Here is a 20,315-nt window from a genome sequence, read left to right on the forward strand (position 1 = left end):
CTGTTCACTCAGTGGTCAAATTGATCAAATATTTCTTAATATGCTCATACAATTTCAGGCAAAACACCTAATGCAGCTATAGTTCCAATAAAACAGATAATAAGGCAGTGATTATTGATTTAAAACCAGTCTTACGGTAAATCCTACTCCTCCAATGTGTTGGTCCAGTCTGCACACAGATGTGATTGCATGTAAGCTTCACGAAATAGTTCAGGACAGGCTGCAGAGGTTGGTCAGATAGAGATTCATTACCTTTTAGCATCTGGTCATTTGTCTTCCAAATGAAGATACCTTTAACGAGCCATGGAGAATACCTTCGGTGATTTCTTCTAAGCCGAACGATATTGGTGCAGGCTGACGAGCATTAAATCGGCAGTCCCAATAAACACATACATGGCAAAGCAAATGATTTTAGATGACAGAGCTTGGGAGGATCAGCGCCGAAGACGGAGAGTCAATCCCGTATCGATTCCCCTCTCTCCCCAGAGGCCCTGCACACAGTCTTCTGGCAAGACCTAGTCAGGTTCATGGTGGGAACCACATAGACAGGCTGATAGCGGCTCTGCTGTGATAAGTCCGAGCTCAGCCTGAGATTAGAAACTTGTGTAAGAGAAAGCAAAAAGTGTTTTTTTCTGAATTGAATCCTCCTGACAAGCTGCGTAGAAAGTGATCCCGGACCCCTCTGAGGGCTGGGATCCACACTGCGGCAGTTAAAAACTCATCTGTCCACGGTCTCTCCATATGGCTGGATGTGGAGTGGTGGAGCACCTCTAATAACCTTTATGGTCTTGCTCAGAGCCCAGGGAGCCGCCTGCATAATCATCTCAGCGGAGGGCAGAGCGCTGAAATCATAAATCAGCTGAGCATGCTCGGGCTGAGCTACTGTCCTCGTGGCCTCGTGGCACAAGTCATCTGTTTGGCTGGGAGTGTCTCAGAACCTTCTCTCTAGGACAATGATGCTCCATTAATGTCCCCGCCTGAAAAATCAGTCTGAGATGGGCTGCATTCAATATGTCATCGTGCCCTTATTGTGCCGACCCAAGTCCAATTTGCGAATACTTTATGTGACTTCGTTCACCCGACTTGATGTGCTCAAATTGCAGTTACAGAGCGGTGAAAAGGTCCAGCCATTATATTACTTGAAAGTAAATGTAATATACATTTCTATGATTGACAACATGCATTACATACTCACATCAGGGGAGACCTGAATGCTTTGTTTCAGTCCCACTGCTTTATTTGTCTTTCGCTTTTTTTCGGAGGACAACATGTGAATTACTATTCTCTGTACCACTCACTGTATTTCTCCTTCTGTAATACTTCCTGCCACATCTCTGCTAAGTGTGTCTCAAATCTATCTCACGGACTGACTCAATACTCAAAGATCTGATAGACCCTATTCACACGCGGACATTTCCCTCTGCTCGGGGTGGGAGAACTCATGTCGTACTGCAGTGTTCCAAGTTGCAAGTGGTAATATAGGGAATCTGACAAATTGATATTATTTCACCACTCCCTGATTGTTCAGCAACTGAAACGACCCATTGAAAACATGATAATCTTTAGCTTCTGTTGGACTACAGCCATTGTTAGCATTTAAACCACTTCCTAGCTAATGTTACGTATCGATAGTGATGCTAACGTTAGCTAACAGGCGATCAAATATGTTGTTTTAACCTGAAATACGGCCCAATTTCCCTCCAGATGTTCACCATCAATCAGTTTTTCAGTTGCTGATAAGTCAGGAAAATTCGATTTTTTAGATTGCAAATATTTGACATGCTACCTAGACCACAGCAGCACAACAACCTCCCAGCATTTTAGATTCCCATCCTTGGAGGAAACATGCAATTGTTCTGTGAGTTTCCTTGGCTGCTAGTCCCTCTGAGGCTACAATTGCAGGACCGGTTAAATGCTCTGTCAAAATATAATAATTCCCCAAACTGTATTGGTTAAAGGTCCAGATCTGGGTGGCATCTGGAACTGGTGCCAGAGTGCGGTCCGTCTTTTACCGGCCTTGGTGGCGGAGTGGGATGGCAGGTTAATAAGGGGGATGCATTTTGGTCATTTTGCTAACAAGGAGGATGGCGTCCCCCTCATTCCCCCTCAAATTGCCTACTGCCGACCACTGTCCCATTACTCATCATGCTTCCAGCGGTTTTTGCAACAGTTTCTGGTTGAATGATGTTCCCTCTCAGTGGACTGCAGAGTAATGCAGCAGCCTTTGGAGAGATACTTGCTCGTTTGGCGAGCGTGTCAGAGGTGAAACCGATACATCTGCAGCAAAAGCCAGCTGAGGCAGTGATTTATGTACATGAGTCAACGTTTCCAAATAGCCATCAACGCACCATGGAGCTCGTTCAAAACTTCATCTAAACAGTACACTTCCAATCTTTTCTGACTATTACTTAAAGTCGATGGAGAAGGCTATTCATCCACTGTAGCAGCCAGTATATACGGTCTCAAAAGCGCTGTGTAATGCATCACCATTTATGTTGACGAAGGTTCTCAGTCATCCAGGTCATGGTTATTCTAAGCGCTGTATCGTAGGCAACTGGACGTATTTTCAATTTCCTGAAGACGTTTCACCTCTCATCCAAGAAGCTTCTTCAGCTCTGACCAACTGGAGAAGAAGAAAGAAAAGTAAAGCAACACCTCTGATCCCAATATTCCTGCATGTTTAATACATGTTTCTTTCTGAATGGCCTTTCATAGGATGTCTGACTGCTCCTCTCTCGGAGATTTGTTGATAACAAGGGGCAGGGTATTTCTCCAGGGTGCTGGGCAGGAGCCAGACCTTGGCTTTATAATATAAACAGAAAATGAGGGTCAAGCCCAGGCCATTCCTGCATCAAGCCCCTGTGAGATTGCCAGCAGATGAAATCTGATGAATAGAAAACAACTGCCAAGACCCATGATTCAAATCAACCGGCTTCTTGCCTGGCTTTCCCTTTTGTTTTAATTGTTTTCGCTTTGCAGAAGCTCTCAGGTTTGACCCAATAGCAGAGCGCCCGTTCACCCTCTGCAGACTCTTCTGAAGATTTCCTGAGTTCTCATAAATCTAAAAATCCATCGCAGAGATGCAGAACGATGCAGGCCAGGCAATGCATCTCAAATATGTAATTAACCTGTGCCTGTTGTTTTCTGTATCTTTCCAGGCGATGGACCAGCTGTTCTTGTCAAGAGGGGAAGGTACAAAGTATATTATTATATTAAGGGCTCTGGATTGCTCATGCCACCACTTAAACAAGTCTTTATGATTTCCATATTTAGAAACACGCTTCATGCTTGAATTTTTGAGTTCATGAATTTATTTTGCCTGCACCAGACAGTAAATTAAAGTACATCTCTCTGTGTATCACGCATGAGAATAATGTAAAAATCTACTGTTGTGTGTATATGTCAGGACTGACATATTTATGAGATTTAGAGAAGAATGTAAGAGTGAAGAATGAAAATAATGTCATGATTCCCGAGCTGACAGCCTGTGGCGTAAACTTGAAACATGAAGTTGGGGGGGGGGGCTACACATGGACTATGTCGATGAGTGATAAGACAGCAAGGACACATCACCCTCCAGCCAGACAGTCTTTTGCATTAGCAGTGTAAACCAGATTAGATATGCGCACTGAGGATCACATTAAGGACCTGTTTTTACAGCAGCACTTTGCATCTCATACATCAAAACAGGCAAGGCACGCATCTTATAAAAAAAAACTGTAGCAGTCATGGCTGCCATTACCCCTGATGACTGATGCAATGACACACAGAGGTTGCCAAGTAACAAGACTCGCCACCGCCATTATTCCCACCACTATCCCCACTCCCACGCCCCGTGCATGTGTGAGTGATATGGCCATAATAATAATGGCGGAGATAACGCTGCAATTCCGTAACACATTTTACAGGCACGTGGCCCTAAAAGCACCTCGCGGGCATCTAGTGTAAATAAGCCCAGCAATAAACAACAAGCCATGCATAAATTGCTCAGCCCCCCCCCCGAGCCATTTTCTTGACTGCTTTGTGTGAAACCTTTGGGTCACTGGTGGTTCAGTGCAGCTTGAGCAGTTTCAAATGTAAAACGCGAAGCTTACTGTGTAGTGTAATTGCACAGTCTGCTGTAGCTTGAGAGAGAAGGGCGCCCAGTCCGCTAACTCGGAATGTATGAACTGGCTCTACATGTGTGATGAGTGGGTAAAGTTTATGTTCATTTCTGCAGAGACCCGAGGCACGTGTTTCGAAGAAAACAGCAGGCAGTGTTTTCAAGTGGCAAGTCAATAACGGTCCTCATCCTTGATGTCGGCCACACGTTGGCCGTGATTAAAAAATAAGGTTTGTTTGAAGACTGTTCTAACTTTGATTAGCTGAAAAAAGGCTCCCCAGTGTGAGTGTGTGAGTGCTTTCTGAATGTGTCAAACCACGACTAAACACAGCAGGTGGGTATTGTTATGTGAATACTTAGTTATAGTTAAATTGACCTCTGCAGTTTTACAGCTAGTGCTTGAGTGTTCTTTAATTGACCCAATTTTCACTTTTGAATAGTCCTCTGGAGCGCACTTACTGTGCCGCCGCTGATTAAAATTTAACTTAAACGGTGCTTTTACCATTTCAAAGGGTTTAACTACACCTTCTAATGTGTACATGTTGAAAAAAGTCTTTTTTTTTTCTTCACAGAGGGGTTGTAGCTGTACCAAAGCTGTAAGAAAGACAGGTACAATCTTGTTAGGTCCCCATTAAAAATTGTTGCTGGCTGTAGCTCAGGCGGTAGAGCGGGTTGCTCAGTAATCGGAGGGTCACTGGTTCAGATCCCAGCTACCCTCAGCTGTGTATCAAAGTGTCCATGAGCCAGATACTGAACCCCAAATTGCTCCCGACGAGCAGTTGGTGCCCAGCGGGGCAGCCTCTGCCATCAGTGTAAGAGTGGGTGAGTATGACAAGTGTTGTAAAGCGCTTTGAGCGATCAGTAGACTATAAAAGCCCCACAGAAAGCTACCTTTACATTCAGCTGGTGCCTCCTTACTCCTCTTTTCATTGCAAAGTTTGGTAAAAGCTGCTGGCTGGTTGTTTGTGCTTCTCCAGTGGCCGGTTTTCAATGGTTCTCATTTAAATGTACAGTTTGACTTGTCATTTCAAAATCATATATGTTATATTATTATATTATTAGTAGTATAAATGTATAAAGGATGCATGCAAAAAATTATTTAAAAACTTAGGTGAATGTATGATTTGTATTTTTTTAAACTATCACTAGTTTATCACCGACATCGACTGCCTGATTGACTATTACCTTGTGTGCATGTTGCACACAGCAGTTATGAAGACCCCCAACTGTCAATATCTCAATGGTCCTGCACACTCTCACAGGTGTTCTACACAAAAACCTAGACACAATGATAACAAGGTGAGTTGACCTGGCAACAGGCATGTGATGGAGTTCTCAATCAAACCCATTTTTTGCATAATTGTATGACGAGAAGACGTCAATCAATGATTGTTTAGAAAATTAGAAATCCTATAATTGTTTTTTTTGTTTTCATGTCGGTGTCCACTAGAAAGAGTTTACATGCTTTAGTGTTGCTGCAGCACCTCTATTCACGACTCCATTCTAGTGACTGTCTCTTCCAGGACTGCCGCCCAAAAAGCCCAGGCTGCTCTGGATGCTCAGCTCTCACAGGCATGAGTGAATAAATTCATCCTTTTTTAGCGGATGTTATTTTATTAGTGATTTCCCAATGTCAATCCTGACTCAAGGGAGTTTGTTGTAATACTAAGACTAAACTAGCCCAGGATTAAAACTGTTTATGTATTGATTTTCACTTTAAAACTTATTAAATCCAAAGAGCATTAAAATACCAGACTCTGAATTTTCCCACACACCAGTTAAGTACTGAATAACCAGATTTTCAAATATATGTTGCAAGAATATTAATTCTATTCACTATTTCAAAAGTCACTGTGTTGCTACTGGGGAAACTTTTGGTTTAGTGTCTGAATCAATCTGAGAAACCTGTTCCTCACTTTTCTTAATTGGTTATTACCAAAGCAATGGACTATGTCAGGACATCTAAAACATTTACTTTGAACGACTATATTTCATATAATAGTAGCCTAACAGTAGCCTACCCCAAAGCTCTTGGTAGTCAGAGGAAACAACCTTGAGATCACCGTTAGGGAGAGATTTTCTGAAGCTGTTCACCTCTGAAAAATAGTTCAATACAAAGTCAGGGATGTCCCTTGTGAGAAGAGTGTTGCTCTGGAAATACACTCCATCATGCTCTCAGTCTGTACATTAAGAAACACTGGATCCTCATCTTGAAGGCTGTTGGTAAGTACTCTAGCCTGTAGAGTTAGCTCCTATCCTTAACGGTTAGCTACTAGCCTGTAAAGTTAGCTCCTATTCTGAAAGGTTAGATCCCATCCTGTAAAGTTATCAACTAGCCTGTAAAGTTAGATCATATCCTGTAAAGTTAGCTACTAGCCTGTAAAGTTAGATCCTATCCTGTCAAGTTAGCTCCAAACCTCAATAATCAAAAAGAAATATAAAGTAGTTTAGCATTTTGCATGAAGAATGACTTGATGATTGTTGAAGTAGATGCCAGTTAGTTTTCTGTCTGCTGATTAATACACTAGTTATTTCAGTTGCACTCGTGTATGTGAGCAGTCATATTGTAAACGGGGTAAAAAGGACAACCTCTGAATTGTAGTGGTATGAGAAATAATTACGAGTACCTCAAACTAAATGCAACACAGAGTAGATGGCAGTGGTGGCACTACAAGCAGAATAACATTGGGCTGATCAATGAGCCAACTTTTGACATTGTTCCTTCACTTCAAATTCATCCAACAATCCAAGCAAAGCTCCTTCATCAGGGCTGGGATGGTAACACTAGAGCAATAGCCTGTGAAGGAAATACAACAAATTATTTTTAATGATGTTCCTGATGCTCTCTGGGATGTGACGTTAATGGCTGACATGTGAGGGAATCTAGATAACGGCCGAGTGCGGTGTGGTGTGCAGCGCATGACGCTCACATACACTTGGAGCGCTGAAAAGTGGGTCACCCAGCCCGCTGAGATTCAGCCTGTACCATTCACTGATGTGGAAATAAGTCTGCAGCATCAGTCCCAGCTAGCAAAGGCTGCACTACCAAACACTGCCACAGTCAGCATCCTGCTTTTGTGCACAAACTCCACAAAGAATGAGTCATTCTCACCACCACGTTGGTCGTGACGCAGGACTTCACTCTTGTTTTCAGCACACATTAAAAGGATAATGTGTTGTGTTGAGAGACAAATGTGTTAGAGTGGCAATTTCTAGATTCTCCTCCCTGAGAACCTGCATGTAATTATCACAATTTAGCAAATTAACACTATAATATGTGATTGCGTTGACATATTCTAGACGCCTTTGACTGGTAAGGGATTATAGTTTGAATATTGTGTTAGTTTAGCACTGAGCTGATTAGCCCTAGATGTGGAGCAAGCCCATGAATGATTTTCTTTTGTCCATGGAATGGCTTCGTGACTTTTTTCTTCAGTGCCATTTGACACTGGCTAATGGAATAACCGAAGCCGTTTTCGTAGTGTTGTGTTGTATTTCCTCTGCCATCGTGACGGAGCAAACAACAAAAGCTGGGAGAAAAAAATGTGCTTCATATACCCTCATGCAAGTCCCATATTTCAGCCCGAATTAGGCACATAAACTTACTTGTCGCTGCTGTTGCCTACAAAGCAGCGGGACTGCATAAGTTGGTGTAGCTAGCGGGCAAAAAGACTGGTGGAGAATCCATGTGTTTATACGAGTCTGACAGGCCTGGTGTAATGTATGCAGAGATTTGAGCTCCTGCAGCTCTGACATCAGGTCAGACTTGGATATAATGTAGGAGCAAGTAAAACCCTTGTCGGATGACTGATGGCCAGGAGCCAGCACTTTACTCTGAGCGAGCCCTCACTGGCAGACAACATGCAGGCTTTAATCCACATGCATTGCCCAAAGCTGAAGGTTTTCATTGCCAAGGCTGGCTCACAACTATAGCTGGATCAACTCATGGCTGGCCCAACGTAAAGCCAGAGAGACAGGCGTGATGTCAATCCATTACTAGATTCAAAACTATTATTGGCCTGTAAGTAGGACAGGAAACTGAAGGATACCATTGATAAAAGTAAAAAAAACTAGATATCAAAAAACAACATCCATATCGTTTCTCCTCTGACTCGCCTGGACGAGGGAGTCAGGGAGGCATCACTTCTTTACTTCAAATAAGAGTGTCACACTCTGCCCACGGTTGTAGTATAGAAAATTGTTATACAGTGAGTTTTAAAGCTGCTCCCTCTCTGGGGTCCTATTCTGACCAGCCAACAGTGAATGGAATGCAGCACAGAGACCCCGGGGGAGATAAGAAGCCGGAGCAAACAGTCCTCAGCCATTACTGACAGCTCCCTGCCTCTGCCCTGTGAGCTCACCTTTCACAGCTACTCTATAGGGTGTATAAAAGCTTACTGTAAAGCACACAGGATTTAATATAATTCCAGAGATATGTAGTCCAAATAAAGGAGATGACTCCCTCCACTTTCATCCTCCTCTCAAATCCCCCCTCTCCCTGACTTCATTCATTTATCTTTCGCCTCATCCTCCTTCATCCTCTTTCTCCTCAGGCTGTGCCTGTTTAGTTTGGGGAATATTTGATTGGCAGGTTGTAACGCGCAGCAGGGTTGACATTGAGAAAATGTCTTATCTGTCAGTAGCATTACTTCTTGGGGAATTTTTATAGAACAGCCAAATGAATGCATGGACATAAATTGGAGAAAAATGTAGATACTGACATTCACAAAAAAAAAAAAAGAAAATGGGTTAATGCATGTAGATAACCACCCTTGTGTGGTTGTGAAATCTTACAGTTGGAGAACTATTTCATTTTGCACATAAAGAAGAGTTAATGGCTTAAATACCAGGTGTACGTAGCATAATATTATTTTTGAGAGGTTGCCTAGACTGCTCATTTTTAGGTTCATATTTGGGTGTATTCATATTTGGGTGCTATGATAGGGTTATTTAAATTTCTTTAGTATTCATAAAACACATTACTTTTTATACTGTCAACTGTTGCAGCGCCGCTGTTCACCCTCATTTTGAGAACTCAATTTTAGTGCTTGTCTCTAGGCTCCTCCCTCCTACAAAGCCTAGTCTGCTCTGGTTGGCTGGCTCTAACATGCCTGAGCAGGCACCACTCACCGTGTTTTTGCATCAGCTTTGCAACCGTTTTTGCAACCATGGCCATCCTGAGGGTGGTCATTGTGTAATTGTGACATCACAACCGTACTGAAGTCCTGACAGCTCATTTACAGTTTCTAGAAACTGGGCTGGAAGCATTTCTCTGTGAATGGAACATATTATTACATACACATCATTCATAAAGCACCTAGACCCACTATACAATTTTAAGAAAGACATGGAAATCTCACTTATGTAAGAATTGGTCACCTGTCGAAATTCATACTCCAAACAGACAGGGGGCAGCATATGACCTGAGTAACTGCCGACTGCTGCTACACTGCTAGCTGGTTAGCATGCTAGCTACTGTATCTCTGCAACACACTTAATGGATGTCTTTGACACAACGTCCAACACTGTTATTGCTTCACATTCTCATGATCATTTTTGTTTATTTTTTTAATGTTTTACACTGAAATAATTACATATTGCACCTTTTTAAAGATTTTCCTTTATGTCTCTCTGCTTTGTGTTAATGACAAACAGCAGGAAAGACAGCAGAGATGGAATGACTTTCAGCTAAGGTCATGCACCAGACCTGTAACCATGATGTCATCACCGCATGTCATACAATTACACCCCACTACCACACCAGCAGCTTTTTATATGGAGATGTGAAGCAGGAATAGTCGAAGAAAAGGGAATGCGGTCAATATAGTGCTTTTAGTGTGAGAGGCTGAAATTGACCGAGGCAATATCCAGAGATGAATAAACTGACATTTTCAAACCTAATGCACATAATGCCTTGTTTTAAACTACATAGAGGACAAGATTTACAGCAACATGCAGGGAAGATACAATGTTTTAAGATGTACAAACTGGATGCTCACGGTGGTTATTTGTCTGGCAAAGATCATAAAAACTGGGGTCACGGCCGTGTGAATGTCATGTTATAAAATAAGTAAACATCCCTTTATTTTGTGCTCATGAATAGGTATTTCCGCGGTGGCGTTTCTGCTGCCGGAGTTTTGACTCTGATCTTTGCACTGTGGCTAGCTGGATATTGCTGGCAGAACCCCCTCGTTTCCGCGAGCACAAAGACCGATTTGCAAATATGTGCCAACCCAGGAGGTCTTCTGCTGTACGCTTTGAACTGTCAGAGAGCGCAGACAGTTCAGCGGGGAGGGAAAAAACAAGTAGAGCTGCTGCTGAAGGTGGAGCCTGTAGTACTGTAGTAGCACAAGTGGGGAAGAGGCAGAATGAATGGGCTGATTGAAGAGCTTCACGCACAGTTATTTCCCCACAGGCTGTGGGCTCTACCTCATGAGTCCGGCCCTCCACCTGACTCTCTGCGCTCCACTCGCCTGCTTCTGCGATGAAATATGAGGCATGCTGAAGCAGCCAAGAGACCACTGTGCCTGCTGGTGGACAGGAAAACAGTGCACACACTCAGACAGGTGCACGGGCGAGTGCAGTAAAGTATGAGAATGATTGCATGTGTTTTTGTGTGCACGGGTCCACGCTCAGACCTCTGCAGAGGAGCCCTGCCCTCCTATTAACAGTGATGAGCGTCTGTAGATAGTGAGGCCGACCCCTCTGTCGCTCAGCGAGGGCTTTTATCTAACTCTAAGGGGACGCAGCCGTGTGATGTCGCCTCAGTGCTCCTGTCTTAACTCTGTGGCCTCATCTCACCCTCTTATCTCCATCACCTCGCACTTTGTCTATTTTTTCAGTCAGCCCATCCATCTGTCTCCCCTGTGCACACATGCATCATGCATATCTGCATAGATACATGCATACAAACACATGTATGTGTTGCTTTCCATATGCACACACGTATTTTACAAAAAAAAAATAAAATCTGGGTACATCAGTGTGAGGGAGAAAAGTGTTGGCAGGTATGAGGTCAAACCAGCACATGCTGTCCAACACTCAGGCAGCACTCTCTGCTAATGGGAGTGGCACCAGGTGGCTGTTCCTACTGAGGTATCATTGTGAAGGATCACACTGCCCCCCAGTGGCCTGTGAAGGAACACCTTAAGTATGACTGATGATTACCCAGAGGCTATGGTGGAGTGAAAAGGGTGGGGCACAAAGCAACTGAGGACATGTTAGCGGGCTAATGTGTGGTGTGAGCCCAAAGGGAAGCTGGGAGTCCCATTATTACTATGCAGGGTTTATGGTTTATTTAACTGTGGCCTGGGCTGTAGAGACATCTTCTTAGCAGCAACCTTAAAGACATAAAGACGTTAACACCATTCAGTTCCTCCCTTTATGTTGTCTCCTCCTTACACACAAACACACACACACTAATATATATATATAAACATAGAAATCACAGCATTTGGAACATTATGTTTTTTGGCCTTCTCGTCGAGCGTTAGATGAGATTATTGATACTCTCACTCTTATGTCCACACCATCCTCGTCAGAACTGTAGGTCGAATGTTAAAGACACTTTTTACAACCCATATTCACTTTTACATTAGACGGCGACCTCCGATGGCTGAAGTAAGGGCAAAAGGAGGAGGTAGGGGAGGGTTGGTGAGTTAAGGCAAGTGTTAGAGCAAGAACAGCCTGCTGAAATCAGAAAATGACATCACTTTACCATGATGCAGCCTTTAAAAGACCAGAAATAACCATATCAAAAATCTAAGACAACATATGGTCCCATATCACTGTAAGAACATAGGTTGTTACATGCGTAATGTTAATACATTAAAGGTATTTTATGTCAAACCACAAAGTTACCAGCTGCTAGCCGCTATGCTAGCTGTAGCTTCGTATTTACCGTACCCAAATTGAGACCTTTTACATTTCCTATCCACAGTCAAGAAGATGAGATTCATTATTTACATTTTAATCTATGAATGTTAACCAGCACAGCACAATATATCATACATTGATATATAACGTAAAGGTCAATATGATTGGAATATGATGAGAAGTAACCCAAGAAGCCCAGCTCCCTGGCATCTTAAATGTCATTTTTGGGGGAATGTAAATGCCACGAAAAGCAGCCACACAGTGAGTTAAATCGACTGATAAATCTTTTAAAGATAGAAAGTGACTGCAAAGACAATCAAAGGGAGGCTCCAGTGTGGCTGAAGAAGGCACAGAATGGTCGACACTCCAAACACCAGACTTTCATCTTTCTTTGACGTTTATTTACAGAAGAGTAGCTTCCACAGACATCTTGAGAGTAGCTGTGAGTTTTGACATTTTTCACATACTGTATGGTAACACAGTGGAAATATTCCTACCAACCACAAGCACTACCTATCCTGTGACGATTTTCTCAAGCAAATGTTCCTATCAAGAAATGGCGGCTGAGGTCGCCACGGCTAACACTGAGTAATCCATCTGTCGTTTTACAGACTAAGAAAATTGCACTTCTAGAAATGTAAAGATGATAGTCCAAAAGTTGCTCACGGCCCAAGAAGTGCTCATCTATCAGCTGCTCCTAAAATCTGCTCCGACGGTCGGCGCGCGGTTATTACCAAGGTGTCCGAGTAGCTGCAGAGCATCGCTGGTGGCACGTGACCACAGAGAGTCCAAGTCTGTGCTTACACATTCCGAAGAAGCACAACTGAGCAGGTACACGCAAAAACTAGAGGAAGGAGACGTACGAAAAAAAAAAAGAAAAAAGAAATGCACAAACATGTGACATCACTGGACGAAGCAGCTCAGCACCACAAAGTACCAGAATGTACAGAGAAGAGCCAGAGAGACAGATTTGTACAAAACAAAGTAACATTTATGCATAACAGTTTCCTTGATTTATTAAAAAAAAAAAAAAAAAGAAGGACAAAATGAGGTTTTTTTTTTTCTTCTTTTCTTTCTGACAACAAATGACATGTATCTGAGTTTGATATGCTGGTATGATCCTCTACAATTTTTATGCAAAGATGGGGCACCTGAGTAGAGAAGAGACAATTAATCGGAAATGGCTGTTTGCGCTGAGAGGTATGACCTGCCCTGGGAGGATGTCCCTTTAGCCTGTCTTCCTGCCTTACCGCCTTGTGTTGCACTCCACCAAAGAGTGACTCTTAGGCTGTTATTCAACAGAAGCAGACACATTTTTTTTTTGCTTTTTCTCCTGTGATTTTTAGTTTGAAGCACGGGTTATGTTTGAGTGATACCGCGCTTTAAACCCTTTAAAAAGCTTGCTCGTAATGACTTGCGGAATAACAATGTAAAAGTCAGTTTTGATTACTTCCACCAACCCCCTCCTCCCTTCATTTCTTTACCCCGTCACCACCAGACCAGACCAGACCATTCAGGCCACTGTAATGAGTAAAAAAAAAACTCCCACTGAGGTAAAATGAAACAGTCGATCCTGACCTCTATGAAAAAACTTGGCTCACAAAACAGGATGCTCACGTTTACATATACATACATATATATATGTATATGTAGATGTATATATGTGTGTGTGTGTGTGTGTGTCCTACTGGTTACAAAAATGTGCAGTATCAAGAAACTGATCAGAATCAAATCAATGAGTTACCAACATGAGGTATACTGTTTAATAAAACCCTTACAAAGGAGGATGACATCAACACAATCATCAAAGTAATTATCCTCTCTGCAAAACGAGAGCGCGAGTAATTTCCCTCCCCGAAAAATAAATCTGATTGTTCTAGCCAACAAAAAGACGAAAGAGACAAAAGGAAAAAATTATAAAAATCTCACACGGTATATTCAAAAGATAGTGGTTAAAAGAGTAAATAGAGCGTCTTTAAGGAGAGCGTACATCCTTTATGCTGGAGGCAGGTTTTTTTATTTTTAATAATAATCCCCCCTTTTCAGATCATCTGTGTCAACTTCATACACCGTAATAATCCACTACTGCATCGAGACTTTAAACAAAGGCAAAACAGTGGGATTCAACTGCAATCGTTGTGGCCTGAAAAAGAACATGAAATGTGTGGACTTTAAATGCTGCATGTCGCCTAAAAATGTATCTACCCTGTGCCAGCTGAGGTGAGACATTAGATTTTGGCAGCTACATCATAAAATACTGCATCACAGACGTGACGGTGTCTTTGTTTTTACCATCCAAAAACTGCAACTGGCTAGCAAATATCAGTTAATTTCCAAACGTGTTCAATGCCCATATGATGGAAGTGGTGCAGTGCTGTAGACAATCTGCATATGTTACTAGTAATTTACCTCACTTTATGTTGTACTTTATGTCTACTTGATTGCGAAATAGCTCTGATCTGTCTGTAGTTACAGTAGAGAGACACAGAATGTTTTTGAATGCCTTCCATAGTTAAAGTGTGAACAGCTGCTTGTGTATTATCTTTTTTTTTTTTCAAAATGGCCGTGCTGGATGAGAGGCGTCTTCACAAAACCTTATAAACATATAAACAATCACATGAAAATGTTTGAAAAAAGTCACTTTCGTTCTTGTCACCACGACTTCCTTGAAAGAAAACGCTGTCGTGATGACCCTGACTCAGTGACTTCCATTCACTTGTTCTTCAGCGTCTGCAAACAGTGCAGCGAATGGAATCACTAAGGGCAGATCCGAGAGCAGCGGGAACACAGTCTGGGGTTTTAAGCACGTCTCTTCTTAAGGTAGCACTGCAAATCATGGCCGACCTGGACTGAGACAGGTGTGTGTACGATATAAAAACTGGAATGCTTTCGAGGATATTATGCTTCTTTCTGAACTCTGGCTTTTTTGAGGATGATGAGAAACAGTATCAGTAAAGAACCTGAATCAAAAATACACGCACATAGTTTTGGTGGTTTGCTTTAGCTTACTTGCATGTAAAGGGCAAATGATCATCAGTCCCACTGGGCAGAAAGCTACGGCCGCACCGCTCAATCTACATTTAATTTGTCACACGATCAATGATGTCACAGCAGGTGTTTACCTTTTAACAGCTGATGGAAACCTGCTCTGACATCACTAATTGGAGTGTGGCCACAAATAAAACATGCCTGCCACTTTAGATTGATGAGTCGAGCGGTGCAGCCGCAGAAGTTTCCTGCCATAGGTGAGTCTGCTGTTGAGTTGCTCTTTATGCACTGTGTCAGTATGGTTAGCCAGGTAGCACAGTACAATGAGTGCCACACATTTTTTTTTTTTTTTTAGGTCTAAGGTGTTTGACAAACATTTCTGTTACTGACAATCTGAATTTTCCTGATGTGGCAAACCCCAATCAGTCACCCCCCAAATCCAATGAATATTTGACCCAGGTTTGCTAAAGAACACATTCACTTCTGTCCCTATATGACTGCAACTGCAGTAAAAACATGTAAGTCATGTTCACTACATACATGGCGAGGCTAAAAAAATAAGTTTCTTTGAGGTACCATCCATTCATTTTGTTTCAGAAAAATCAAACAAAAGTTTTAGAGAAAAAACACAATTATGTTGGTGAGAAACATGTTCAGGGTGTTTCATACTTGAGGAGCCATTTTACAATTCTGTTTGCTGATGTGAGTTGAGCTGGTGAGATTTTGACACTTTGCACAGACATGAGTAGATAAATGGGAAAGATAAACAGGGTTGTACAAAGCCACCTGACAGAAGATGAGACATCATGTACAGCAGGGTAACGCTCAGATTAATTCTGTCAATCTTTGAAGTAGATTTTATCATTACTATTATTATTTTTATTATCATTATCATTATTGTTAATGTCATTGTTATTATGATCCCAACCTGTCATTATCTTGGAATCACTCAGATGTATTTGTTATGTACAGTTTATTTCAGACTCATTCTTGCCCTTTCTGAGTCAAGTGAGTTAATATATGATGTTAACATCCTTAACAGTCTTTTTGATGTGACGCACCCAGAGGAACCAAGTTGCAACCTAACAAACTCACTATTTCTCCTGATTAAAGTCAATTATTGACTCCTAGAGCAAACAAAGTTAAAGCTGCTGTCATTTTATTGATTGTACCACCTGCAGGCAACGAGTGTTAAGCAGTGACTAGTTGTTGAATTGCTAAATAGCAAGCTAACGGTAGTCAGTCATAATAGCTTCTAGAACTTATTTATGTTTTTTTCACTACTGTTGTGTTTACTTCCCCCTGGTAGTTTTGTTCAACACTGCAAAACAGTCAGTCAATAAAAGTTACTGATAGGGGGAAATTTAAGCTGTTACGCTAACAAGCTTGCTGACAGTCCTTTAGCTTGTAAAGTCAGCTCAGTCACTAACAGGACCAAAAGTTCACATTGTATCTAAAAGAAATACATAAACCATCAAATCCTGTCTGTTAACCGTTGCTTTTTAGTGGAAAAGTTCTTGCTCTGATTAAGTTATAAAGTTAGCAACCTAGCTAATAGTCAGCTAGCTTGTTAGCTCTGCTCAGTAGTTATCAGGACCAAACGTTCACACAGTTTATTTAAAAGATGTATACACACACCACTGAATCCTGTCTCGTTACCTGACCGTCTACAAACCATTGCTCCTCTATGAACTTCTTCCACTAAAGCTATTAAGCTTACAACTTCATAACAGTCCATTAGCTTGTTAGCTCAGCTCACTCACTAACAGGACCAAAAGTTCACAGATTTATTAAAAGACATTTAGAAACAATCCTGTTCCTGTCTCATAACCACCTGCTAATTGTTCCTCTTCGGTGGAATAGTTATGACTCTGACAGAGGAGGTTATATCAAACTGAAAGGTGCAAAACAGCTAATACATTATGATAGCTTCCTCTACTTTGGACTGTGCGTCACCCCATCGCTTCAAAAGGTCAGCACTGTCAAGATGTGTATCCTTTAAAATGTGTAACATTTTACAAATCATTGCTACACAAACACACTCAAACAGAACCTGTAAAAAGGGGGAAACGTAGGAGCAACACTCATTACCTGCAGGTGGAGAGTCAAACCACAAGAACTATTACTTGTCTCTAGGTGGCCTAGTTTAATTTGAAGCAGGTCAAAAATTGGATTTGACAAAATTGTTCAGACCTCATTTCAGGGGCTTCGTATCAACGACTCTAGGTGTTAATGTATGTAATGTTTTTAAACAGTAACAATACTGAGTGACACAATCTTTATGAGATCTGAGAGTAAAGCTGCTGTACACTAAATCCACATACATTTCTTTGACGTAACAGGAGGGCGTACAGTCAGTGTCGGATGATTATTTCTGCGAATAACAGAGGCTTGTAAAACCAGACACGTTAAGAAAGAGATCTTTAAAAAGGTGCTTGTTACGTAAAACTAAGAAAACCAAACTGGTAAGCGTCCTGAAAAGAAATGAGGTAGTGTTGTTGATAAGGAGTAGGGATGCACCAGTTCCCCTCACTCACCGCCACGACCAATTCTGACTTACTGAGCTTCATGAATCGACCAATTATGGATATATATATATATATTTTTTTTAATAAGAGTTTGTTTTAAAAATGTATTTATTTTTGTCATCCTTTCCTATATGATAAATGTAAGAATTTCGAGTCAGGTTATCGTGATTTCTGGTACTGTAGCAGAACAGAGAATTGTGCAGCTGGAATTAAATAGGCTTATAGAAACAAGTTAATATTACCTCGAATTAGAAACATGGCAAGGCTTTCGTCTTAAAAAAGTGATTGACTTTAAAATAACGACTAATGGCACAATCTCACATTGGTGCATCCCTAAATAGGACCCAAACCAGAAGAGTGATCTACAGATGGGTTGTCGGAACCTCCTCTAGTTCTCCCACCAACATAATTAAAACCAAACCCTACATGTACATGTAAATACTTTTGTTTTGAAAATGAGATATCCACCATCTAAAATACAGCAAAACCACGTTTTTAGTTTTTAACTGAGAGTCCCTGGTTTTCCAAACCCACACCACATGGATAAATGGCATTTAGGAAAAAAAAAAAGAAAAGTACTTCATGTATACCAGATCTGTATACTCCACATATTTTTTTACATTTTGTGTGTTTTTTCCTTCATGTTGACATGTGTTTTTGTATTTGTACTGGTTATAATCATCTATAGAAATATACAGAGGTTATAAACGCACCTATAATAATTAGGCACCTGAGACCCCCACACTCCAGTCAGGAAATGTGTGTGCGTAAATGTGTGTTTATGGGTGACCATGAGATACCGTGGAATCAGCTATAATTCTGTGTTTGTTTCAGTGTGTGTGTGTGTGTGTGTGTGTGTGTGTGCGTGGACCCTGAGACAACAGGAGGCTGGAGAGGGACACAGGTGTTCTGCACCCTCAGAGTGTGCAGATACTCTTTAAGGCTTATTCCTCAGTGCCACTCGGTAAAGTCGCATCCATGCGACAGAGCCCAGGGAGGCCCATCGAGCCGCGCTTCCGATGCTCTCATCCACGATGATAGCCCGTCTCATTCGCTAATAGAACATTCCAGGTTTTCTCATTCCTGAGTGCAACCGAGCCATGTGCGGCACAGTGGGAATAGCCTCCTTTTTTATCCACTTCCATCTGCTTCGTTAAGTTAAGTCTTTCCTTTTCTTTCCTATAGGACAGGAAAGAGAACCCAGAGGAAAAATATGGTTGCAATGCCAGAGAATGCATACCCATATACAGTACTCTACCACTAAAAATATACTGTATATGTAGACTGTATATACACACGTATGAAACAATGGATTCAAAGTACCTATAAAAACTTTGCAAGGGAGAAAAAAAGGAATCCGATAATGAGGTGCATAAAAATAATCCTTCAGGATTCTTCCTGGGTATGTGAAAGAAAGAGAATCAGTCTGATGTCTGTATGTGTGTGTCACGGTCGATGCCCTACATGCAGAGGCTACGGGCACAGATAACTGTGTGCTGCTGAGGTAGAGTGGACAAGGCCGGAGCTGACAAAAGGGGCAGGGGACAGCCCGGCAGAGATGGCCTTCCCTGGTGCCGAGGGGCAGTGTCTGGAGTCTCCGTTTTCCAGATGCTCTGACCTCAGCACCGTATGCACCGTCTTTGGGGAGTGGAAGCCATTGGTTAGCCCAATGTCTTGCTGTGGCTCTGAGTCTGCATTCGGCTGGTCTCCCATGCCTTCCAGCTCCCCGTTGTGATTAGCCACCAACTTTATCGAGGAAAGACTCAAGGGGCTTTGAGCCAGTGATAGTTTTTCTTGTGTGTCCTCCTCGCCTGGTGGGCATGGCTGGCTCAAAGGGGAATATCTGTCCTCGGATAATGAGGGTCCTCTGGGGGTGTTAGAATCCATCTCCCTTTTGCTGCCCTCCTCCTCTTTCTCCCTCCCGGGCTCTGTCAGCTCTGAGTGAACAATGACTTCTGCCTCGACCTGGTTACTGCACACGGATGTACACAGACGATCAGATGAGTCCTGCAACACAAAAAGCCACTGTTACCGTTTATCTAGTCAGGTAACTAAAACACTGACTGTTTTTTGGTTAAGTAGCCCACAAGCACAGTCCACAGAGCATAACGAACACAACGATATCACGAATCACGATCATCACATTTCACTAATCGTTAAACCCCTCCTCTGAGTGATATTTATCTTTCCAGTGTACGAACATAAGGACACCATAATAGTCTTACCCTAACCATCACCATCCACCACTCCTCATGCTTAAATGTAACCTCTTATATGGCTATAGCTAGTCAACACAACCAATGAAGGTAGCGAGTACAAACTAATCAGAGGCAAAATATGGTGGGTCCTTCCTTTGCTATCCTGCAAAACAGCATTGATCCATAATTTAGCAACTCCAACTGGCCTGTCAAGTGTTAGATTCTTCCATATGTCGAAGTTGGATTGTGTTTTTTTTTGCCCTTTCCGAAACCAACACCAAAGAGATTTAACAGTGTTTTTATCTACTAGAAAAAGAGTACATAATTAACTGAACAGCCATTAGTCGCAGATTACGGATACGGGTTATGTTCCCTGTCGTGTGGAGGCCAATCTGCTATCAAAGTTTAGATTAAAGTTAGCAGTTCTATCCATACTGCTCTTAATTCAGTTTGGGGAAACAACCTTAGCATTGTTAATTGAGCAATAATTAGGTTCATTAGTCCTCACCCTAGCCTTTTATCTAAGCTTAAAAATGCGGTTTGAAATGACAAACAAGTAAGTAAGCTAACTAGCCAAATGGATGTTATGTTATAAATAAGTAAATAAAATGAGTATGAGGTCAA

At 41.9% G+C, this 20,315-nt stretch overlaps 1 protein-coding gene across 3 annotated transcripts in view; it reads right to left on the reverse strand.

Moving 5' to 3' along the window:
• Positions 1–12,356: 12,356 nt before the first annotated feature.
• The window catches only part of igdcc4 (immunoglobulin superfamily, DCC subclass, member 4), a 63,346-nt gene continuing 55,387 nt past the window's right edge, over positions 12,357–20,315 (reverse strand). For all 3 annotated transcript variants that reach the window (XM_030414897.1, XM_030414896.1, XM_030414895.1), the window contains one exon: positions 12,357–19,500. In XM_030414897.1, the coding sequence (XP_030270757.1) occupies positions 18,967–19,500 (534 nt within the window). In that variant the 3' untranslated portion in view covers positions 12,357–18,966. The remainder of the gene's footprint in view (positions 19,501–20,315) is intronic.

The sequence above is a fragment of the Sparus aurata genome, chromosome 4 (genome assembly GCF_900880675.1).
Source record: "Sparus aurata chromosome 4, fSpaAur1.1, whole genome shotgun sequence".
In the NCBI taxonomy this organism is placed as follows: domain Eukaryota; kingdom Metazoa; phylum Chordata; class Actinopteri; order Spariformes; family Sparidae; genus Sparus; species Sparus aurata.